The sequence below is a fragment of the Moschus berezovskii genome, chromosome 3, assembly GCF_049115385.1.
Source record: "Moschus berezovskii isolate FMDL1 chromosome 3, NW_MosBer_1.0, whole genome shotgun sequence".
In the NCBI taxonomy this organism is placed as follows: Eukaryota; Metazoa; Chordata; class Mammalia; order Artiodactyla; family Moschidae; genus Moschus; species Moschus berezovskii.
In genome coordinates, this window is record NC_142462.1 from 86279319 (window position 1) to 86304685 (window position 25367).

The 25367-nt window shown below is 41.7% G+C and overlaps 2 protein-coding genes across 2 annotated transcripts; one reads left to right on the forward strand and one right to left on the reverse strand.

Moving 5' to 3' along the window:
* The first annotated feature begins 173 nt into the window (after window positions 1–173).
* Window positions 174–11788, forward strand: H2AZ2 (H2A.Z variant histone 2). Its single transcript, XM_055421087.2, has 5 exons — window positions 174–306; window positions 3377–3454; window positions 6332–6445; window positions 10479–10608; window positions 11573–11788. Exons 1-5 carry the CDS (start codon window positions 304–306, stop codon window positions 11632–11634), a joined length of 387 nt encoding a protein of 128 aa, XP_055277062.1. The 5' UTR covers window positions 174–303; the 3' UTR covers window positions 11635–11788.
* Window positions 11789–20614: 8826 nt separating this feature from the next.
* On the reverse strand, window positions 20615–24586 carry PPIA (peptidylprolyl isomerase A). Its single transcript, XM_055421086.2, has 5 exons — window positions 24442–24586; window positions 22175–22205; window positions 21997–22085; window positions 21330–21502; window positions 20615–20954 (listed from the first exon to the last, which is right to left on the reverse strand). Exons 1-5 carry the CDS (start codon window positions 24508–24510, stop codon window positions 20822–20824), a joined length of 495 nt encoding a protein of 164 aa, XP_055277061.1. The 5' UTR covers window positions 24511–24586; the 3' UTR covers window positions 20615–20821.
* Window positions 24587–25367: the final 781 nt, after the last annotated feature.

Genomic DNA, 25367 nt, shown 5'->3' on the forward strand with positions numbered 1-25367 from the left:
GCCCCCAGTCGCGCACAGGCGCGTCTGTGTTGGAGTAGGAGGCTCCGCCTCCGCGTGCCGTGTGCAAAAACAAACAGCCGTTAGGGAGGAGGGGCTGAGGGGGTGGGGCCTGGTTAGAAGAAAGCGCGCGATTGGGCAGCAGACGGGGTTCAAACGAGCAAGGCAAAGGGGCATTGGCCGGGGCGGCGCGAGGCGGGCCCCGGTTATTGTCCGGGCTCGGGCGGCCGCGGCGGCAACGGCGGTCGGTGCTGCGCTAGCGGCGGCGGCGGCTCGGCGGGACCGAGGACACGAGCGGCCGAGACCATGGTGAGGGCTGCGGGGCGGCCGGGAGGGCTGCGATGGCCGAGTGGCGCCGCTACCTGTTGAGGCGGCGGGCGTCAGGCAGCGACGACATCGGTGGGGCGGGCGTCAGGCGGTCGGGCTGCCAGCGGTCCCGGCCTCGCTCTCCGCGGCGCCGGCGCGAATCGAGGTGCGCGGGCTGAGGCCGGGTGTCCCTGAGCAGGACAAGCCTAGCGGCTCCACAACACCTCCGCTGCTGCTGCGACTGCCTTTGAGTCTTATATTGTGCGTCGGTAAGAAAAGTGCGGCTTTTTAGAAGCGCGAATGGAGGGAACCGGGCTCCTTGTGAAGTTGAGAGGGAAAGGCGTTGGAGGGGGCCGTGCCCTGCGCGGGAGTGAAGCAGCAAAGCCGAGGCGACGAGTGGAGTCCGCCCGAGCGCCCTCCGGAGACAGCCCTGCCCGAGGCTGAACCACAAACCGAAATTGTGGTTATTGTGACGTTCTCGCTTCTTAGATCTGGAGTCGACCTTGTGGATGGTCGCACCCGGGCTCTGTAACTTGTAGCTGTGCAGTTAACGGAAGCGCTTTCACAGGCGGACTCCGGCATAGATTACATCTGCTCTGTAAACTGATTTGCTCGAGCCGACAATTCTCGTGATGCTTGCTGGTTTCAAAAGGTGTCACTCGTTTAATCTCTAGCAACATACCATATATTGGCTGTTCCTTTACCAGCAGCTAAAAATACATACACGTTCGCATGGCTAAAAATACAGGAGGCGTGGAGTTGTCATTCTTGTTTTGAAATTTTTAAACGTGATGGGACTGAACATGAGTCTGTTAAACAAATTTACAACTTACTTGACATCTAGTTTGCAACTTTTTCTGAATGAAATATACTCCATAGGCACTGGGGATGCTTAGCCCAGGTTAATACTAACTCAGTTTTTAGAATAAAAAATTTTATCGTGCTTGTATTTTGTTTCTCAGCAAACGTATTAAAATGATTGTGCGAAGTTGGAAGGGTGTGTATACAGACTTTGAGGATGTTGTGAAAAGAAAGTATTCATTTACTATGCAATTTTATATTCACAAGTTTATTCCATAAAATTTTGTTTTTGTGAAGTATAAGAAATGTATCTGGACTATCCAAGCCACGGAAATAGTCATTTATTTACTGAGATTTTAAAAAACTGATTTCCTGCCTACTTCCTTTAAAAACAGATTAAACAGCAAATGTAATGGATTTGAAACAGTAGGGATAAAATTGCTTAAGATAAGTAAATTGGGAAACCTGAGGAATTTTGCAATTAATAACTTTTTGTTGATAACTGTGTTTCATAATTCACTCATGGAGAAATAATGATTATAGTTTTAACCTCTTGCACTAGTTGAGATGTTTCTTATGTTTTACATCAGGGCAAATAGAGCTGAAAAGATTTATTTGAAGAATAAGTGAAAACACATGGTTACTTGAACTGACCTCAGAAATCCAAAGATGATGTAGTATCTTTTTCTTGTATAGCAGTATGGTCAGAAATTATTAAAACTACATGAGGCATTCTTGTAGAAATCTAAAGATTCTCAGTTCTCTTTGTTAAATTTAAATCAGTCTCTCTTGCTAGATTATTAAATTTAAGAAAGATACTAATTATTCATTTTTTGTTCCTGCTCCTAACACCTACCAAGGCCTTTTATTTTTTTCCCTTGAATATAGATTTGAGAGAGAAACATTGGCTCAGCTGAAACATGGGGTATGGGGCATACATAGTTGATTTTTAGTCTTAGAAAATAAAGTATTACAAAAGGGATATGCCATTTCTACTTCAGAGATACCCTCAAACAACTGGCCAGTTTTGTAAACTGATTTTTTTTTTTTTAACAGACAAGAAATAGATTTAAATAGTAAAATTGAGCAGTTCAAAAGGGAGTGTTGGTTTCCTTCTCAAGTCACATCCTTAGTAGTGTTCCCTCCCTAACAGCAAATAACTTTTCTGGTGTGTTGTGTGACCTTCTAGATATGTATGTTATACACACACTCTGCAGTACCTCATTTTTACATAAACAAAAGCTTACTGAACTTTTACATACCTTGCCTTTTACACAAATATGTATTGTGATTTCTTCCATATCAGCACGTCTGTAATTCATTTGTGAAATGTCTACATAATATTCCATTGCATTTATATACTGTGTCCTATTTGTGAACATTCAGGTTATTTGAGAAACATTTCTATCATTTGAAAGTGTTTTTTCTTTAACTCCTTAAGAATAAGTTTGAATTGTCTTTTTTTTTAATGCACATAACAGTGACCATTTTGCCATTTTTTAAATGCTGCCAAGTCTCTATTTCATCCTCTTCCCAGCCTCTGGCAGCCACCCTCTGCTTTCTGTTCTGTGATTTTGACTAGGTAGCTCATGTTAAGTGGAGTCAGACATTGGTCCTTTTGCAACTGGCTTATTTCACTTAGCATCATGTCTTCAAGATTTATCTGTATGGAAGCAGGTATCAGAATTTTTTTCATTTTTGCAGTATATACCACAATTTTCCATGATGACATTTAGGTTGTTTCTGCCTTTTAGCTGCTATTTATAATACTACTGTGAATAAAATAGCAAATAGTATACAAAATATCTGTTTGAGTCCCTGTTCTCAATTATTGAGTATGTGCCTAGAAGTGCTAGATCATAGGGTAATTCTGTGTTTAATTTTTTGAGGGTTTTTTTTTTTTTCTCAAGATGGTATTTTTTCGTCTCAAAAGAGGTAAGTTCTGAATATTTCTATGGAAATGTTAGATGCTAACATTCTAAAAATTATTTTATTATGAACTATTTCTAACATAAGAGTTATATTGATGATGAGTAGTCTTCAGTCTGAAATTTGAAAAATAAGTTCAAATTTTTAGAAATCTCATTTTAAATAAGTATTTAAGTTTTGATCTCATCTTTATATCAATTAATAAATGGCGATATGGCATGTATATTTAAAATTGAAAGAGAATTTTTTTTAACTACCTAAAGTAAAATTAAAAGAAATTTTGTTTCCTAGATATTTTTGAAATAACATTTTTGATTCTTTATCTGGAACTTTTTTCACTTAGGCTGGAGGCAAAGCTGGAAAGGACAGTGGGAAGGCCAAGGCCAAGGCAGTGTCTCGCTCACAGAGAGCTGGGCTACAGGTAACCGATTCATTATTAAATTAATTTCTTAACAGTTGTAACTCATGACTCAAATGTTTCTTTAATTACAGAAATGTACTATTGACCTTTGATAATGAAATTAATTGGTCAAAATATAAACCACAAAGCAACTGACTTTTAATTTGTACTGTCTTCTAAGCATCAACAAGTTAGGAAACTATCTTACGCAAATTTGGTGATTTTGCTGTCTTGCTGCTGCTGCTAAGTCACTTCAGTCGTGTCCGACTTTGTGTGACCCCATGGACGGCAGCCCACTAGGCTCCGCCATCCCTGGGATTCTCCAGGCAAGAACACTGGAGTGGGTTGCCATTTCCTTCTCCAACGTGTGAAAGTGAAAAGTGAAAGTGAAGTTGCTCAGTCTTGTCCGACTAGTACCAACCCCATGGACTGTAGCCCACCAGGCTCCTCTGTCCATGGGATTTTCTAGGCAAGAGTACTGGAGTGGCTTGCCATTGCCTTCTCCGTTTGCTGTCTTAAAATCTGTTATTTCTAGATTACAGTTATGTTCCTAGTTCTTTTATAAACTATCATATTGAAGTGAGTATGCTGTGGCTTTCATTTTGAAGAAGGTGTTTGTCGTGGTATATCAGTCCTCTGAGTCTTTCCCCAGTACCTTCAACTCAAGAACACTAGATAATTTCAAATTTTATATACATGAATTGTTGCAACTTTAATCCATAAACTCAAATTTTTCTGGATGAGTAAGAATTAATTACCTTACATGTGAGAGATACTTTTTAAACAGGAAAGTTTGAAGGCCAGACTATAAGGTAGTGATGGAAAATTTTTAAGGAAGAAGATGACATGATCCGAATGGTACTGAAGGAAGTAGGGGGGCAAGAACTTACCCTTTATGGGTACTTTCTCTGTTTTGGAACATCATGCAAATATCAATTAGAATTTATTTGAGGGAATTCCCTGGCAGTCTAGTGATTAGGACTTGGTGCTCTCACTGCAAAGAGCCTGGGTTTGATCCCTGGTCAAGGAACTAAGATCCTGCAAGCTGCATAGCCAAAAAAAAAAAACAAGTGGAATTTGTTTGAAGTACCCTTACCTTCAAGTGGGAGATGGAAGACACATTACAGGTTATTGCAGTGGTTTAGGAATAAGGTAACATATACTTGAATTTGTATGTGTGTGTGTGTTAGTTGCTTAGTCATGTCTGACTGTTTGCAACCCCATAGACTGTAGCCCACCAGGCCCCTCTGTCCATGGGATTCTCCAGGCAAGAACACTGGAATGGGTTGCCATTTCCTTCTCCAAAAGGAACTATAGAAAGAAAGTGAAGTCGCTCAGTCGTGTCTGACTCCTTGCGACCCCATGGACTGTAGCCTACTAGGCTACTCCATCCGTGGAATTTTCCAGTCATAAGTACTGGAGTGGGTTGCCATTTCTTTCTCCAACTTGAAATTGAGTGGGATAGAAAAGAATAGAAGGCATATATATGCTCCTAAAAAATGAGAGGAGAAGTATAGGTTTGAGAGGAAGGTCAGAAGTTTCTCTAAGGCCTAGACCTTAAGGGAGTTTGTAGTAGGAGCAAGTTATGAAATAATTTAAGTGGAATCATTTGGAAGATCCACTAAAACATCCATGTGAAAATATCCAAAAGTTGTAGATTTGAGTCTAGCTTTCCAAGAGAAGTGATCAAAAGAATTACAAATTTAAAATCACTTAAGTAAAATTTGTACTTTGTGCTATGGATGAGTTTCCTCAGTAGTGCTTGAGAAAAGAACAAAAAGACATTGGTGGACTCCTCACTATATTTGACATATTTGAGTCAAACAATGAAGACTGAGGAGTAGTCAGAGTTACTGTTAGAACTGTGTAATCGCTGTGGCCTGAGAATGGTTTTAGAGGTCCTCTGTGTCAGACAACGTGTCAATCACTGAGGATCTAAAAGGGAGTAAGGCATAGATCCTGGTCTTGGGGACCTTAGAATTAGGGAAAGAATGTAATAGAACAGTCATGCATTTTCTTCTGAAGCACGCCATCTGGAAGTGGCTGGTAGATTTGGTAATTAAAATGTTATTGCTGATTTTTAAGAATGGTGTTTAACATAAGCCAAGTTTGGACTGGGAGAAAATGGGTGACAAGAAAGAGGTTTCAAGTTTACTTTTAAATTTTGCCTTTGGAAAGGGATATCTAGACTGTAACTGGAGGCAGTTGCTGTAGACTAGATGTGTAGAGACCTTTGAACTGTGCAGAAGGAAAGCAGCCAGCAAAAAGGAGGTAATCAAGTTGTTGAATAATGGATCAGTAACAGGTTGAGAAAGGTCCTTAAAGTTGGGGGGAGTGTAGTCAGAGGCATATACAAGTGGGATTAGGGTACTGTAGAAATGAGAAAGTACCTGTTGTCAGAAAGTAGGAAGTCACAATGTTGGTTTTCTTAACTATCAGGTTACCTCTTGAAACTGAGGAAGGAAGAATGAAGTTGGGGTCTAAAGAAGGCGGTAGAGGTTCATAGTCACATGAGCCTGTTATGTGAAGGAATTAATTAAATAGGAATACGGTTATTAGGCCCTGTGGAATGTGCAGTTGGTGACTATACTGCATAGTTTCTCTTTATTGTATAATGACTCCATATTATGCAGGAATTAATTTTTAAAACCCTGAGTGGTTTTTGTTTGTTTTTAAATTCTGTCTTCAGGGGGTGTAAAATTAGGCATGACCATTTGGGGCTAATTATTAGAATATACTAACAAGCCGAAAGAACTGTTAATTGGCAAATAATTTTGGCTTCTAATAAGTGTAACCAAATTTTTTATCTTGATTTACTTATGTCATTTGGCTGTTCATTATTTTCAGTAACGTGATGTTAAAACTTCAGTGTTTCCATTTGGATGGTCTCTCTTTCAGTTTCCTGTGGGCCGCATCCATAGACATTTGAAGACTCGTACCACGAGCCATGGAAGGGTCGGTGCCACTGCTGCAGTGTATAGTGCTGCGATTCTGGAGTACCTCACCGCTGAGGTTAGTGGTGGAAATAATTATGTGTTGGAATCCCAAAGTTGTCGTAGACATAAATGGCTGAAACCCATGGAATATGGGTTTGAAACACAAAGACTCACTCTTGTTAGTTTCTTTTAATAGCGGTTTTTAGATGGATCTTATCAGCCAGTACTAGTGTCAAACAGAACTTTGGTGTGCTCACTTTTAAAGTTAGGACAATAAAGGACAGAAACGGTATGGACCTAACAGAAGCAAAAGATATTAAAAAGAGGTGTCAAGAATGCACAGAAGAACTATACAAAAAAGATCTTGATGACCCAGATAACTGCGATGGTGTGATCATTCACCTAGAGCCAGACATCCTGGAGTGTGAAGTCAAGTTGGCCTTAGGAAGCATCACTATGAACAAAGCCAGTGGAGGTGATGGAATTCCAGCTGAGCTATTTCAAATCCTAAAAGATGATGCTGTGAAAGTGTTGTACTCATTATGCCAACAAATTTCGAAAATGCAGCAGTGGCCACAGGACTGGAAAAGGTCAGTTTTCATTGCAATCCCAAAGAAAGGCAATGCCAAAGAATGCTCAAACTACCGCACAGTTGCACTCGTCTCACACACTAGTAAAGTCATGCTCAAAATTCTCCAAGCCAGGCTTCAACAGTACATGAACCATGAACTTCCAGATGTTCAGTCTGGATTTAGAAAAGGCAGAGAAACCAGAGATCAAATTGCCAACATCCTCTGGATCATCAGAAAAGCAAGAGAGTTCCAGAAAAACATCTGTTTCATTGAGTATGCTAAAGTGTTTATGTGTATCACAACAAACTGTGGAAAATTCTGAAAGAGATGTGAATACCAGACCACCTGACCTGCCTCGTGAGAAATCTGTATGCAGGTCAAGAAGCCACAGTTAGAACCTACATGGACCAACAGAGGAGTACGTCAAGGCTGTATATTGTCACCCTGCTTATTTAACTTATATGCAGAGTACATCATTTGAAATGCCTGGCTGGATGAAGCACAAGCTGGAGTCAGGATTGCCGGGAGAAATATCAATAACCTCAGATAAACAGATGACACCACCCTTATGGCAGAAAGAGAAGAACTAAAGAGCCTCTTGATGACAGTGAAAGAGGAGAGTGAAAAACTGGCTTAAAACTCAACAATCAAACTAAAATCATGATATCCGGTCCCGTCACTTCATGGTAAATAGTTGGAGAAACGAAACAGTGAGAGACGTTATTTGGGGAGGCTCCAAAATCACTGCAGATGGTGACTGCAGCCATGAAACTAAAAGACGCTTACTCCTTGGAAGGAAAGCTCTGACTAACCTTGACAGCATATTAAAAAGCAGAGATGTTACTTTGCCAACAGAGGTTCATCTAGTCAAAGCTGTGGTTTTTCCTGTAGTCATGTATGTATGTGAGAGTTGGACTTTAAAGAAAGCTGAGCACTGACGAACTGATGCTTTTGAACTGTGGTGTTGGAGAAGACTCTTGAGAGTCCTTTGGACTGCAAGGAGGAGCAGGCCAGTCCTAAAGGAAATCAGTCCTGAATATTCATCAGAAGGACTGATGCTGAAGCTCCAATAGTTTGGCCACCTGATGTGAAGAACTGACTCATTGGAAAAGACCCTGTTGCTGGGAAAGATTGAAGGCGGGAGGAGAAGGGGACGACAGAATGAGATGGTTTGATGGTATCACAGATTCAATGGACATGAGTTTGAGCAAGCTCCGGGAGTTGGTGATGGACAGGGAAGCCTGGCGTGCAGCAGTCCATGGAGTCGCAGAGAGTCGGACATTACTGAACAACTGAACTGTACCAGCTGAGCTACCAGGAAAGCCTGAACTGAGGGTCAGTAATCCATATTTTTAAGTGACTTGACAAACAAGTGTAAAATAATTTAAATACCATACTGCTAATTAAACAAATTCTGAACTATGTATATAAGCAGTAGGTGATATTTGTGGATTTCACTGATGGTCCGCCAGTGGTAAAGACTCTGCACCGCCCTGCAGGGAGGTTTGATCCCAGGTCAGGAAAGATTCCCAAATGCTGCGCATCATGGCCAAAAAAAAAAGATGTATTTGTGAAGTTACAGGATAACTCTTAATTAATAAAAATTTGAAGTGGAGTAAAGTTTTACCAGTGTGATCATACATTTTTTTAATGTTATAACTATATTAGTTATTATTTTGGCTGCACTGGATCTTCATTGAAGTATACAGGCTTCTCATTGCATTGGCTTCTTTTGTTGTGAAGCATGGGCTCTAGGGTGCACAAGCTTCAGTAGTTATGGCACATGGGCTTAGTTCCACGGCATGGGGAATCTTGCCAGACCAGGGGTTGAACACATGTCCCTTGCATTGGCAGGCAGATTCTTCAGCATTGGATCACCAAGGAAGTCCATCACAACTCTTGTTACGATGATATGATGACATGAAATTTGGTAAACGACCTAATCAGTCCTGGTGTTCTGTGTGGTTGTACACATAAAATGCTGTATCTTAACTCAGTTTGACTTTTCAGGAAATTAGATAAGTTATTTGGGCAAAAGTTCTTAATTCATGGACCATCACTTCATAGTAATCCCTCCTAAGGAAAACAAAAGGGACATCATGAGACTCCTTCAACTGCATTCCAAACCAGGAGAGTAATTTGAGTAGCAAGCAAGCCAAGTGATAGAGTTAGCCAGTCTAGTAGAAGCAAGGGGAAGATTCTTACTTGGGAAAGATGTGCTTGGGAGCTCGGTTGAAAGATTTAGGTTTAACCTGTGTGTTAATTATCACTTCTGTCTTGTCATTAACTTTACCAAATCATTTGTTTTCCTATTGGAGATTTAACATTAACATTGATAGTTTCAACTTTACTGTGTCACAAGGAGGGATTTTTGTGTTGGTAATATTTTTGTTGGTACTAGTTAGGAGCCTTTCTCCTCTATCACTTTTATATCAGTTCTTATTTGTTTAGCTGCAGGCTTTTCAGAAAGGTATGCATTTTGTTCACTTGTGAAGATACAGGCTTCTGCTTCAGAACGTTCAAGTCCCATCTGAACTCCCATTTTCTTTATTCTTAGGAACTTTGATTACGATTTTTTAGGTTAAGATTAAATAATAAATAAACACATTCACTCACACACACACAAGCATACATACATACGTAATCAACACGTGTCTTCCAGATGTCTAAGTTTGGGGTTTTAGAAGTAAAGGAAATACTGAAATCTAAGTTTGGAGGTAATTAGCTTTTCAATGTTCGCTTCACACTAGAATCACTTGTAAAAGCTTTCAAAAGATGATGGTGCCTGACCTCACTCAGTCCACTCAAGAGTTGCAGAGGAGAATGGAATAGAGAGTACTGGTGGTTTTTAAAGTATACTGATTGCTCCAGATGTATACCAAGGCTTTCCACCACTCTGCTTAAATCAGGAAGCTCTGTGGAGTTAGTTTTGTATTGTTTTCATCAAAAGTTTTATAATGCCAGTACAGTCTATGGAGGTGAAAAGAGAAATGCAGTTTTATGGCCAGCTGGAATTTTGAAATTACTCTTGCTGAAAGTTCCCATTATAGAATAAAGGGCTTCTGGCATACTGCCTACATATTATAAAGCCCAGCGGTGTTAGAAATTCTGAGTAAGGAATTATCTTTATACTTTTAAACTTTTCTACAAGTCATAAGCAATAAATTCCAGCTGTTAAGGGTTATGAAAAATTAGACTACACGGATATATTAAAATATATTCGTTTTCTAGATGTTCACAATTGGAATTTTGGCTAAGAGATAACACTTATTTCTTGCTGTAGAAGTTGATGATTTTTGCTCAAGTTTCTAGTTATTTTGCAGAGAATTAATATAAAAGGACCAAATGAAGTACTAAGAGTTCTATAACCTTCCTTACTGTAGAAATTTGGAAACAAATTATTGTTGGTTTATTTATGTATCTTTTGTGTTTTATGTGTAGATGCTATAGTGATCTTTTAGCTATAATTGCAAGTCTAACCAGAATCCTTAAGCACTTCACCCTTGTTTGATACGCTATCTCATGGGTGCTTTGTAGGTGCTGGAACTGGCAGGTAATGCATCCAAGGATCTCAAAGTTAAGCGGATCACTCCACGCCACTTGCAGCTTGCAATCCGTGGTGATGAAGAGTTGGATTCTCTTATCAAAGCTACCATAGCTGGGGGTGGTATGTATTATTTACTCTTCAATGTAGACTGTTATTGGCCTTTATGACTAATCGTAATTCAGATCAGTGATCCAGTACTGAGAACATAGAAAGTTAAATTCCAAAAGTGTTAAGTCTATTACTATTCTAGGCTTCTTCTCATGATCTGAATAAATATTTCTTCTCCACATACAATGCTGTTTTAAAAGGAAGTTCTTCAGCTAAATTTCATAGATGAGATTTTAAACCAAGTGTTTAAAATATTTTCTATATCCTTTAAACTGTGTTTGAAAAAAATCATCGAGATTGTATAATGTGACACTCCTGAAAGTCAGACTGAGGGTAACTGAATGAGCCAGAGTCAGTGAAGGTGAGGTGTGAGTGGCTCTTCATCCTTTCCGGGTTACATTTGGGGAACCTCTGGAAAGCGGTGGTTATTCTTCTCAAAAACACAAGAAAGTCACACCATTTTGCATGCAGTTTTAGAGGGGGTTCCCAGACCCCACGATGGAGATCCCTTGGTACAGATACTTAAGTAAACTTCATTCTAAGAGAAAAACAAATACCATATATTAACACGTATTGATAAGCCTATTTGCAGGGCAGGAATAAAGATTCAGACATTGAGAATGGATTTGTGAACACAGTGGGGGGAAGGGGAGAGCATGGGAGGAACTGAGAAAGTAACACTGACATATATACACTACTGTGTGTAAAATAGATAACTAGTGGGAAACTGCTGTAAAATACAGGGAGCTTAGCTCCCTGCACTGTGATGACCTAATAGGGTGGGAGGGAGGCTCCAGGGGGAGGGGATATATGTATACTGGATCACATTGTTGTGCAGCAGAAACCAGCACAGCATTGTAAAGCAGTTATCCTTCAGTTTTAAAAAAAACACCTTCATTCTTTGTGAATTGCTCTTTGGGGTTGAGGGTCTGAACTGATAAAGTTTTTCTGCTAATACAATTTCATTTCATCCTAGGAGTGATCCCTCACATCCACAAGTCTCTGATTGGAAAGAAGGGACAGCAGAAAACTGCTTAGAGAGTTGTCTTAACCAACCCTCTTCCTCCCTGTCATTGTACTGTAACGGGACAGAAGAAATAATGGGGTTATGTGGAATTTTTAAAATAGTTAAATGGAAAACCATAGACAATTATTGTAGACATGGTAAAAGAAACATTTGTACGTTCTTAGACTCGAAGTTTGATAAAAGTACCTTTTCGTGTGGCAACAGTTGTGTTGATTGGCTAGGTTTCTCCCATGTGTTTTATACAAAAATAGAATTGATAAACCATTTTTTAAAAAAAAAACTTGTCTCAAAACTGTTCTGTTTGTGCTGTGTTGGAAATATTTTGCTCATCCTTTGAAATTTTTTAAATTTAAAATTGGTTATATATTCAGAAAAATCAGAAATTGGCACTCTACTTCTATCATTGATACCATATTATATTGGATCTTATATGCTACCTATTTGTAGTATATAACAGTTTTACATACCACTAAAGAAAGAAAAACTGCCAATTAAACCATGATATGCCATCAATTATGCATCTAAATTTCAGAGATCTTAGAATATAAAACATGTTTAAGAACTGATGAAATACGAGAGAAATTATTTGAATTACTTAATGAGCACTTACTATATGGCAGGTTCTGTACTAAGTGCTTTACTGATGAAATTTTATTACCCCCATCTTAAAGGTATGGAAGCTGAGGCTCACAGAAGTTAAATGGCTTGCCAGAAAACATTTATCTAGTAGAAAAAGGCAGAAGTAGGGTACAAACCTAGATTTGGCTGACTTCAGAACCCACACCCTTAAACCTAGAATTAAGGAGAAGGTTGTGAAAGTTGTCTGCTTTTGGCTTAAAATCCAGCTTTTAGTGGTACAGCAATATTCAGTAATTTGTACAATATTTTAAAAATTATTTTTGTTAGTTTCTCAGTAACTATTGTACAATTTAAGTTAATGTAGGAGTTAATGGTCCATCAGGAAATTATATTTTTTCTGCCTGGAAGTCTTCATTGACAGTGGAAATTCTTGAATGTTTTCTAATACAACAGTGTCAGTACAAAACTCTCATTTTTAAAAACTTATTTTATTATGGAAATTTTCAAAAATAAAGAGAATAGTATGATGAACCCCCATGTACTCATCTTCCAACTTTAGCAGTTATCCTGTGGTCAATTTTGTTTTACCTATATCCCTCCTGAGCCCTCATGTTAGTTGATTAGTTTGAATCCCGTTCCAGGCATGATTAATTTTCATATCTACAAACTTAAGTATGTGTTGCTAAAGAAGGGGTACTTTTTAGACTATAACCACAATACCATTAATTGAAGACAGCTATTTGTAGTAGCAAATATCCAGGCAGTATTCAAATATTCCTGATTGTTTCTTAATTTTACAGTTGGTTTGTTTGAATCAGGATCCATACACTATGTCTTCCATTTTACTGATAGCTCTTTAAAAGTTTCTCTTTAATCTATAGGTCTCTTTTTTTTCCCTTAAAATTTAATTTTTGAAGAAACAGTTCTATAGGATTGTCTCTAAGTGTCGATTTTACTGAATCTTGGCACATATTTTGAAGAAGCTTCTATATTGAGAGGATCTACAATTATCATGTGTGATGTTTTGTAGTTTTTAGAAACCAAAGTAGCAATAGAAAAAAGGAAAAATAATCTTAACAGAATTACTAGAGTTTTACTAGAGTTCTTTCGAGAATTGCTTCAAATTTTGGTAATGTAATTATTTGCTATGTACTGTGTTCCCAGGATTGTATTTTTGTTTTCTAATGGAAGAAAACTAGAGCAGTTGGGCCAGGTACTTTGGGCCTCAGCCTCACATTTGGTCCATCTTACTGTATCTGTACACCACTTCCTCCTACTGGTTTGTTGTGAAGTGTGTCCCAGCCTTCATATTTCATCTATTGTACCTTCACGGGTAACTAGGAAGGGTTTATATGTGTGTGTGTATTTTTTTTTTTTCCCTGACACTGAGTAGCATGCAGGATCTTAGTTCCCTGACCTTAGTTCCCTCAGGATGGACCTGAGCCCCCTGCTTTGGGAGCATGGAGTCTTAACCACTGAACTGCCAGGGAAATCCCAATAATAAACAGTTTGAAGTAAGCCAAATTTGGCCCTACTTCAGAATCCACGCAGGATTGGTTCCAGGACCCCTTGGTACTCAGATCCACAAGATGCTCAAATCCATTATATAAAATGGTGTAACACTTGCACACAAGATTGGACCATCCTCCCAGATATGTTAACTCATCTCTGGATTACTTATACTACCTAAAACACTGTCCATACTATATATAGTTGTAAATACAGTGTAAATGTTCTGTAAGTAGTTGCAGTGCATGGCAAATTCAAGTTTTGCCTTTGGAAATTTCTGGCCTGTTTTTCTCCAATTTTATTTTTTAATTTGACTGCACCAGGTCTTATTTGCAGCATGTGGGATCTAGTTTTCTGACCAGGGATGGAACCTGGGCCCATTGTGTTGAAAGAGCAACGTGTTAACTGCTGGACACCAGGGAAGTCCCTCCAATATTTTTTTTTATTTTTGGTTATGCTGGGTCGTCACTGCTGAGGGCATACTTTCTCTTGTTCTGGACGGGTGGGGCTACTCTAGTTGTGTGTGCGCTTCTCACTAGTTGTGTGGTATCTTCTCTTGTGGAGCACAGGCTCTAGGGCATGTAGATTCAGTAGTTATGCACAAGCTTAGTTGCCCCTCAATATGAATTGTCCTAGACAAGGGATTGAACCCATGTCCCCTGCATTGGCAGAATTCTTAACCAATGGATTACCAGGGAAGCTCCCTCCCGAATGTTTTTGATCCATGATTGGTTGAATCTGTGGATATGGAGGACAAAGTGTACTATAGATTCATTTTAAAATTAATGTTTTTGAAATTTTAAATAGTACAGGTAAAAAGAATGTATGATGAGAGTCCTCTCTGCCCATAAGCCTTCACTCCACTACCCAAAGACACCCACTGGAAAACATTTCTTGTATTCTCTGAAGAGTATATAAAAGCACAAAGATACACTTTATTCTGCTTTTTTACAAAAATTAGCATGTTATAGGACTTCCCTGATGGCTCAATGGTTAAGAATCCGCTAACCAATGCGGGAGACTTGGGTTTCATCCCCAGTTAGGCAGATTCCCTGGAGGAGGAAATGGCTACCCACTCCACTATCCTTGCCTTGGAAATCCCATTGACAGAGAAGTCTGGTGGGCTACAGTCCTTGGAGTCACAAGAGTCGGACACGACTTAGCCTAATCACAACAGTATGTGTTATATTGTATTCTACTGCTCTTTTTTTTCACCTAAAAGTCTAGTAGACGCTATTCTGGAGATGCACTACCTTGTTCTTTTAATAACTACATCCTATCTCATTATGTCAGTGATTTTTAGCCAGAAGGCAGTTTGAAATTTTGTGGGCCTCTGACAATAGATAGGGATAGTGCTGGATGTATTATAATGCCTGAGACTGCCTCACTGACTTCCAAACATTAGATGTTTGTGCATGTGAAAAATGCATCTAAGTCTAAACTCCATTTTACATGTTAACACAAAGAATTTGGTTTTGGGTTGTTGAAAATTTGAGTATCCCTGACACTTCCCAGGCCTCCAACTGCTCTGTAATCTAATGGAAGCATGAACTTTGGAAGGGCCTAAAGGCTACTGGAATTATGTGAAAGAGACACAGAGGTCAATTTAGGGGGACTTGTAATAGTCAAATTTGGGATGATTTGAACATCAAAAATAATGAGTGTAATCGTAATACATTGAATGAAAATCCTTGAGACTATTAGGAGGAGGGAGGGGAAGATTAGAAGATTTCTCAATTTTTTGCAACCACAGAATAATTGATTCAGGGGAATTCCCTTATGGTCCAGTAGTTAGGACTTCACACACACTGCTGGGGGCATGGGTTCAGTCCCTGATTCCCTGACGAGAGAAATAGGATCCCTTAAGCCACATGATGCAGCCAAAAACTTTTAATTGATTCAGGTGAAGACCATTAATTGATACTGAGAACAATCAGGTGAAAGGTCTGGGAACAGAATTCACACAGGCAAAGTACCATCCCACAGGTTACCTACTCTGCAGGAAGTGTACAAAGTACCTTTCCAGTGGAGCAGCTGATGGTCTGTTGAGTCTAAGCTCATATGCCAACTGACAAGAGGCAGAATTAAGTGCGTATAGCATCACCTACAAAATCTGATTATATATTCTTTGCAGCCAAAGATGGAGAAACTATACAGTCAGCAAAAAGAAGACCGCGAGCTGACCGTGGCTCAGATCATGAACTTCTTATTGCCATATTCAGACTTAAATTGAAGAAAGTAGGGAAAACCACTAGACTATTCAGGTATGACCTAAATCAAATCCCTTTTGATTATACAGTGGAAGTGAGAAATAGATTCAGGGGATTAGATCTGATAGAGTGCTTAAAGAACTATGGACGAGGGTTTGTGACATTGTGCAGGAAGACCATTCCCAAGAAAAAGAAATGCAAAAGCAAAATGGTTGTCTGAGGAGGCCTTACAAATACCTGTGAAAAGAAGAGAAGTGAAAGGCAAAGGAGAAAAGGAAAGATATACCCATTTGGATATAGAGTTCCAAAGAATAGCAAGGAGAGATAAGAAAGCCTTCCTCAGTGATCAATGCAAAGAAATAAAGAAAAACAATAGAATGGGAAAGACTAGAGACCTCTTCAAAAAAAATAAGAGATACCAAAGTATATTTCATGCAAGGATGGGTACAATAAAGGACAGAAATGGTATGGACCTAACAGAAGCAGAAGGTAAGAAGACGTGGCGTGGTAAGGGGGTTCAGGATGGGGAACACGTACACCCGTGGCTGATTCATGTCAGTGTATGGCAAAACCACTACAAAAAAAAAAGGTGGCAAGAATACTCAGAAGAACTATACAAAAAAGATCTACATGACCCAGATAACCACAATGGTGTGATCACTCACCTAGAGCCAGATATCCTGGAATGAGAAGTCAAGTGGGCCTTAGGAAACCGCTACAAACAAAGCTAGTGGAAGTGATGGAATTCCAGCTGAGCTATTTCAAATCCTAAAAGATGATGCTGTGAAAGTGCTGCACTCAATATGCCAGCAAATTTGGAAAACTCAGCAGTGGCCACAGGACTGGAAAAGGTCAGTTTTCATTCCAATCCCAAAGAAAGGCAATGCCAAAGAATGCTCAAACTACTACTGCACAATTGCATTCATCTCACGCACTAGCAAAGGAATGCTCAAAATTCTCCAAGCCAGGCTTCAGCAATACATGAACTGTGAACTTCCAGATGTACAAGCTGGATTTAGAAAAGGCAGAGGAACCAGAGATCAAATTGCCAACACCCATTGGATCATAGAAAAAGCAAGAGATTTCCAGAAAAACATCTACTTATGCTTTATTGACTGTGCCAAAGCCTTTGTGTGGATCACAACAAACTGGAAAATTCTGAAAGAGATGGGAATACCAGACCACCTGACCTGCCTCATGAGAAATCTGTATGCAGGTCAAGAAGCCACAGTCTTAGAACCTACAATGGAACAACAGACTCCGTTGCAAATTGGGAAAGGAGTACGTCCAGGCTGTATATGGTCACCCTGCTTATTAACTTACATGCAGAATACACCATGAGAAATGCTGGACTGGATGAACCACAAGCTGGAATCAAGATTGCCGGGAGAAATATCAATAACCTCAGATACACAGATGACACCACACTTACGGCAGAAAGCAAAGCACTAAAGAGCCTCTTGATGAAAGAGGAGAATGAAAAAGTTGGCTTAAAGCTCAATATTCAGAAAACTAAGATCATGGCATCTGGTCCCATCGCTTTATGGTAAATAGATGGAGAAACAATGGAAACAGACTATTATTGGGGGCTCCAAAATCACTGCAGATGGTGACTGCAGCCATGAAATTAAAAGATGCTTACTCCTTGGAAGAATAGCTATGACCATCCTAGACAGCATATTAAAAAGCAGAAACATTACTTTGCCAACGAAGGTCCATCTAGTCAAAGCTATCGTTTTTCCAGTAGTCATGTGTAGAGTGAGAGTTGGATTATAAAGAAAGCTGATCACCGAAGAACTGATATTCTTGAAACTGTGTTGTTGGAGAAGACTCTTGAGATTCCCTTGGACTGCAAGGAGATCCAACCAGTCCATCCTAAAGGAAAACAGTCCTGACTATTCATTGGAAGGACTGATGCTGAAACTCCAATAGTCTGGCCACCTGATGTGAAGAACTGACTCATTGGAAAAAGACCCTGTTGCTGGGAAAGATTGACGGCAGGAGGAGAAAGGGATGCAGAGGATGAGATGGTTGGATGGCATCACCTAATCAATGGACATGAGTTTGAGTAGGCTCCAGGAGTTGGTGATGGACAGGGAAGCCTGGCGTGCTTCAGTCCATGGGGTCGTAGAGTCAGACACAACTGAGTGACTGAACTGAACTGATGATGCTTTTCTGCTTAAAAGTTGAACTTGTGTCCATTGAATCTTCTCTGATTTCCAGTTTACAGATAATACAAGAACTAGAAGAACAAGCAAGTAACACAAAGTGGAGACATTGGCAGCAGCTCCAAGATAAGGGATATTCCACAGAGTCAATGTGCTGGACTTAAGGAGTTGACATCATTAAAAGAAAGAGATCAAAGACCACAGTGTAGAATTTAACTTATATGAAACATAGAGAAAAGGCAAATCTAGAGACAGACTTGTAGTTTGCCAGGCACTGAGTGAGTCAGAGGAATGCCAGTGGGCATGGGGCTCTTCGTGTGGCGGATTAGGGATGGTTGCATGACTCAGTAAATTCACTATGGTACTCTTCAAACGGTTGAATTTTATGGTATATTATGTATATACCATATATGGTATATATACATATATGCCTGCCTGCCTGCCAAGTCACTTCAGTCACGTCCGACTGTGACCCCATGGACTGTAGCCCACCAGGCTCCACTGTCCAGAGGATTTTCCAGGCAAGAATAGTGGAGTAGGTTGCCATGCCCTCCTCCAAGGGATCTTCCCAGCCCAGCGGTTGAACCTACATCTACTTACATCTCCTGCATTGGCAGGTGGGTTCTCTATCACTAGCACCACCTGATATATTATGTAGTGTATATTACACATTATAATACCAACAGTTTTTAATAGAAATTGTTAGAAAGTAGGACTATTCTAGATTTAAAAGACATCTAACCATCAAATAGGCTTCCCAGGTGGCGCTAGGGGTAAAGAATCCACTGATGCAGATTCAATCACTGGGTTGGGAAGACCCCCTGGAGTGGGAAATGGCAACCCACTCCAGTATTCTTGCCTGGAAAACTCCATGGACAGAGGAGCCTGGTGGATGGTTTACAGTTCATGGGGCTGCAAAGCATCGGACACTACTGAGCGACTGAACACACAGCAAACTAGGGACTGCCCTGATGGCTGAGATGGTGAAGAATCTGCCTGCCATGTAAGAGACCTGGGTTCAAACACTGGGTAGGGAAGATCCCTGGAGAAGGGAACAGCTACCCATCCCAGAGAGAGGAACCTGGTAGGCTACAGTACATGGAGTTGCAGTTGGACATGTCTGAGCAACTTTCAAATTTAAAACCTAGGTTAAATCATGGTGGGGTTGGGGGAGAAGAGCATTAAGACATTGTATATAAACTGTACCTTAATAAAGCTGATTTGGGGCTTTCCTGGTGGCTTGATGGTAAAGAATCCACCTGCCAACGCAGGAGACGTGTGCTTGATCCCTGGGTCAGGAAGATCCTTGGGTAGGAGGAAATGGCAACCTGCTCCAGTATTCTTGCCTGGGAAATCCCATGTACAAGAAAGCCTGACATGTTAATATAGTCCATAGGGTCAGTCAGACACAATTTAGCAACTAAACAAAAGCTGATTCTAAACACCCCTTTGGAACCGATGGGGGAATCTGGAGTCCCATGGGACAGATGCCATAGATTTTATGGATTTTACTTCTGAGATGTGCTAAAGGGATTGGGTGTGTCCTACCTCCTAGGGTGCATTCCTAGCTGACTTCTCCGGAAGCAGCTCTTGTTCTTTCCAGGAAGCTTAGGCCATACTATGATCCATCCTGCTCCACTTGCATTCCTGGGGAGACCCTGAAGCAGCAACATACCCTTTCTTTGCAGTTAGGTTTAAGGTTGCTTTTCAAAAGCTGAACATGTTTTTAGGGACATAGGCGATGAGGTTGACAAACACAAAAATCACAATCAGTGACCTCTGGTGAGGGAATACAGTACACAACTGGGTAGGGTTCAGAAGTTAAGTCCTCATCTGTACCAGATTATGGCTGTTAGGTCTACATTATCCTTGTACAAAGCCTCAAATGACCATGATGGACTCTACAACCAGCCAGGGAAAAGTTCCCAATCTACTCAACTGGTCACTTTGCTGGTATAGCAGAGCCAGATGCCCTCTGCAGGTAGACTACACCATGCCTGCTTTTCCACCAGACTGTCCTTTGTCCACAACTTCACAGTTAAGCTGTTATAAACATTCTATTTTTATCTCAAAACAGCTACAGACATCCAGATTCTTAAGGAGTGCTGCCACCACCAGTCTTTTTTAGTATTAGCTATGGTTTTCAAACTGTCACAGTTTTGATAGATACCCATTAATGTGCCAAGTGAGAATTTTCGGTCCAACCTGGTCACAATCTTCAAGTTCCAGGTTGTTCTTTCCCTGCCTCAGCCTACATTTTTAGTATTCCACTCAGTTTGCTCTTGGGATACTCCATCAACATTTCCTTCTTGGGTCAGTTCAGTTTAGTTGCTCAGTAGTGTCCGCCTCTGTGACCCCATGGACTGCAGCACGCCAGGCTTACCTGGTCATCACCAACTTCTTTGGGTCAGGGAAGGAAAAAAAGTACTCTGGAATTTAAAGTAAACACAATTTTTGTCTTAGAAGTAACCTGTTGCTGCTTAAAATGAAACCTACATCAATACTCTAATGCAAACAAAGACAGATAACTGTTTAGTTTTTATTTCATAATCATAAATTTAACTTTGCAATCCAGCTAAACTTGGAGGGGGATAAGGAAAACATGGAACCCAAAGAACTGTAGCGAGAGCACAAAGATTATAGGATATTTCGAGCAGATGGGGGTGAAGGGGTGCTCTCCTGAGCTACAGAAGGAATGGTCTGGTGGTTAAGTAAAACACAAGTCAAATTTATTAGATTTGTCCACAGTCAGCAATGGTGATCTTCTTGCTGGTCTTGCCATTCCTGGACCCAAAGCGCTCCATGGCTTCCACAATATTCATGCCCTCTTTCACCTTGCCAAAGACCACATGCTTGCCATCCAACCTAGAGACAGAATAATAAACATTACTACCTGTGACCAGAGATGTTAAATACTGGAAACGTTTTATTCTTCTACCTAAAAAAAGTTGGCAACACCGATAAGATTGCTTTAGGTCAGTCTTAAAAAACATAGAGTCTCCACTGTTAGGAATCCTAATTTTAGAATGGACCCCTTAAAAAAAGCCAACAAATCACAAGCAAATTAGATGAAAGCACCACTCTTAACTAAACCAATCAGCTAAATGCCCTGTTTTGCTAGAGTATCTCCACTTACTTTCTATAAGCACACTATAGAAATTTTAACTATGATCCATGCCCTTCCACTACCTTAGAGCAGGCAACAGCAGGGAAAGGGTGATTTGCCATGTCCTGTCTTACCACTCAGTCTTAGCAGTGCAGATGAAAAACTGGGAACCGTTTGTGTTGGGGCCAGCATTTGCCATGGACAAGATGCCAGGACCTGTATGCTTCAGAATGAAATTCTCATCATCAAATTTCTCGCCATAGATGGACTTGCCACCAGTACCATTATGGCGTGTGAAGTCACCACCCTGTGAACATAAAGAGAAATATGTCACTTTTGGCAACACAGAAAACATGCCATGTCTGCAAGGTTCAAACTTGAATACTCAAATTCAAAACAAGAAGGTCAAGGGACTTCTCAGGTGGTCCAGTGGCTAAGACTTATGCTCCCAATGCAGTGGGTCCAGGTTCAATTCCTTGTCAGGGAACTGGATCCCACACATTGCAACCAAGACCCAGAGCAGCCAAATAAATGAATAGTAAATAAAACTAGGTCACTTGGAACCAAAATGGTAGACTAGCACTTCATATGTGCACATTTTTTAAAAATAACATTTTATTACAGAACTATAGCAATTTACATGGCATCCTATTAGTGCAAAATTGTAAAATAAACAAATGAACCAAAAAAGTTTAATAGCAGACTGGCACCAATGCAGACAAACCATATATACACATTCTGGAGTATTCTAGTTCAATCCTAAATTAAGACAACCCAAGTCAGTATCAGTCTATTTCATACCTGGCACATAAATCCCGGAATTATTCTGTGAAAACAGGAACCTTTATAACCAAATCCTTTCTCTCCAGTGCTCAGAGCCCGAAAGTTTTCTGTTAAAATAAAGTATATATACATACATATATAAAGAGAGACACACACACACAACAGTTAATAATCAGAATACCTTTGTTAAACTAACCTGCTGTCTTTGGAACTTTGTCTGCAAAAAGCTGTAAGAGAAAAATGACAGTTAATTAACATCTGTTTGCATATTTTGTTGCTTAGTACCCTTGTCTTTAGGGGTTTCTGAATCATAAATTCGTTTTCTCACAAGAACAGAATGCTTCTTCAGTAATTGCTCTGAATCCCAAATAAGAACTGTTCCTGACAGCCTTAAGTCCTGTGGTGTTGGGTTAGCAACATGAGACCCAAAGACGTGCCAAAAATCCAGAACCAGCAATGACTCAAATAGTGTGAGGCTTCTAAAAAGTGACTTAAAACTTTTATGTGTTATCACACCTACTTCTGAACAGATATATGGCTTCTCAAATGTACATCACCTCCCCCAACTTCAGTTTGAACCTAAGGACAAAATCTTCAGGAATAGCAAGTACTCCTGCTTGATCAGGGAGTAAACAGGTGTAATTTCAGTCACTGGTAATGAAAATGCTACTACCTCCAATCTGTTAACATAGCTTTATGGATTGGATGAGCAGTCACTTCTTGGTTTCCAGGTCCCTTACCTAGTAGTGGGGTAAAAAATAAAGATTGGTTTCTAGTACAACTGCTTCAAACCTTTCCTGCATATATAAAACATTTTGGCCAAACACGCTTAAACACCACACTTAAACAAATCCTTTAAAATATTTTATGAACTATTCCAGAGATCTATGACTAAATCATCTATTGAAATCCTGTATATTTCTTAGACTAATTATTTAGCTTCGAAGTATTGTATGTAAAACATATGGTCTCTCGTAAGTCCAACGTTTCTCAAACCCTATACTCACCCACTTCCCTTGTAAACCGTTACTCTAAAGTTAAAAGTCCGTACTGTCAGTTCCATCTCTATTCTCACCAGTGGATATGCCAAGAGCTCCTATCTCATTTCCATTAAGACCTCTGGCTAACCCGAGACACACGCTAGGAAGCGTTAGGCTTAGGCCAAATTTCCACGTGGCTCCCGATCAATTATCAGCTGACTACAGATAAAAGTGGGGCGTAGATCAATAGGATGTTTTATTTCTCCGAAGAGTTTTACCTCAGGGCAAGGTTCCACATGGGCCCTTACCAATTCTTAGCTCTGACTACAGTAAGAGTAGGGTATAGACTCAATAGGACCTAATATTTTCTCTATCAAGGGTTTAGGCGTCTTCTGTGTGTCTGTCTCCAACGCGGACAGTTATCATGACAGGAAACACTCTGCCCTTATGATCTGCATGGGGGCCTATCCATCCTTGGGATAAAATCCTAAAACTAACCACTGGCAGCTTTTCAGAGGTCGTTAAGGAGGATAAAACCACTTAGGGCTACACCCCAAGTGAGACAGAACAGAGGAGCCTGGCATCCTCTGCGGTCAGAGTTGGACACGATTTAGCGACTGGACATTTCAAGACCTACCGGTTAACTGGAACGGAATCGCATTTACCGTTCCAATGGCACGCCGAGTTACTTAGCTACCTTGTTGTAACCACAAACTGGCTAATAAGTACTCCTAACATCCCTTAACTAGTTAAGAAACCATCAGAGGTGGCCTGCTGCGGAGCCAGTCTGGACTAGCCCATTCTGCAGGACGACGACCGGGAGGAGCCCGGGCGCCTCCCACCCACCGTCACCGCAGCGGAAGGCGGGCCTCGGCGCCAGCGGAGGGAAGGCCGCCTGCACATTTCCTCTCGGGGTGGGGGCCGGGAGGGGCGCGAGGGGGCCTCTTTCTACATCTGTCTCAAGATTTTAGGACATCTAGGGAAACCCTGGAGTCTGCCAGCCCCACAGACCTATAACCCAACCCTAAACTAGCAGGCGTCCTCCGGGACCAGGGCTAGGCAGCTATCCCCACCGACCCTGACGCGCCTGGGGCGGGAAAAGCAGCCTTCAGGTGCTACCGTCGCGTCAGCGCGAAGGAAGCCGCTTCCGAGCCCTCGAGGGTGGCCTCGGGACGGTCACAGCGGCCGGGGGCCGGCGTCTGCCTTCCGTTTAGGGCGTTGTCGACCCTCCGGGCCTGCGGTCCCGCGTGGCGACCAACAGCTAGCAGCCCGAGCACGTGCGCGGCCGGAAGGGCGCGGCCGCCCCTCCCCCGCCCGCCCCGCCTTTGTCTCCCCGCCGCCCCCGGCCTCCCAAAATGGCCCCTCGTCAGGAAATGGCGCCGCGCCGCCCGCGTTCCTCAAGCAGGGTGCCCGCACCCGGTTACTCGGCCTCTCCCCCCGCCGCCCGCTCGGGCCCACCCGGCGCGTCGCCGCCTGCCCCAACCTCAAAAGAGACGCGGCCCAAGGGCTCGCCGTCGACGGCGATGTCGAAGAACACGGTGGGGTTGACCATGGCTAGACAGGAACGGAGGCTCCGGGGTGGCGGCGTCTGCAAGGCAGCACGAGCCCGCCGCCCTCCTTTTTTATAGCCAGTTCAAGCCCCGCCTACAGCCGGTCGCGCGCCTCATCTCTGGCCAATCGCGACCACGGGTCAGTCGAAGTGATGGCATGGCTGGCCTATGAGTAGAGATGGCGCCCGAGAGGCAGGACTGGAGACGCGCGTGCGTGCTGGGCGATGCGGGCAGGTTCCCGCCCGCGGGCTCGGTCTCCGCGCTGCGGCGTGGGGTCGCGCGCTAGCGACCGCTATGGGGACGGGGCTAGGGCGTGGCGATCGCCCTGGTGGGCCCGTGGGAGCTGGAGGGCCGTGCACCTGCCCGGCCTCGCGAGCAGGACGTCTCCCCATTGCTCAGAGGGGGCAACTGAGGCGAACGCAGGCCTCAAGGTCGCGCCGCCCGCCAAGGTCGCTTGGGGTCCAGGGAGCGCGCCTCTCTGGGAGGCTAGGTGGCCTTGGGCATCACCATTTTCTCACTGCAGATGAGGTTGAGGCCCAGTCGCCTCCCTCTCTGCTTCCCCCTCTCCCTTCTAGTCTGAGAGGTTATGAAATGCTTCCAAAATGTCCTACTTTCCGAAAATATCTTGCACACTCTACTTGAATTTTCTCCAGGAGGAAGACATTAAAGCAAGAGGCTGGCAGACTCTTTATCTATAAAGACACACTGTACACTTTTGCCTTCCTTTTAAATCTTTTAAATTCTCTACCCCACACCCCGTCTTTCAGAGGCAGAATTGAGTTCTGGGTGAAAGACAAAGCCACAACTTAAAAATGAATTCCCTTAGTCAAATATATTAATAATGCTTTTATTACTAGTA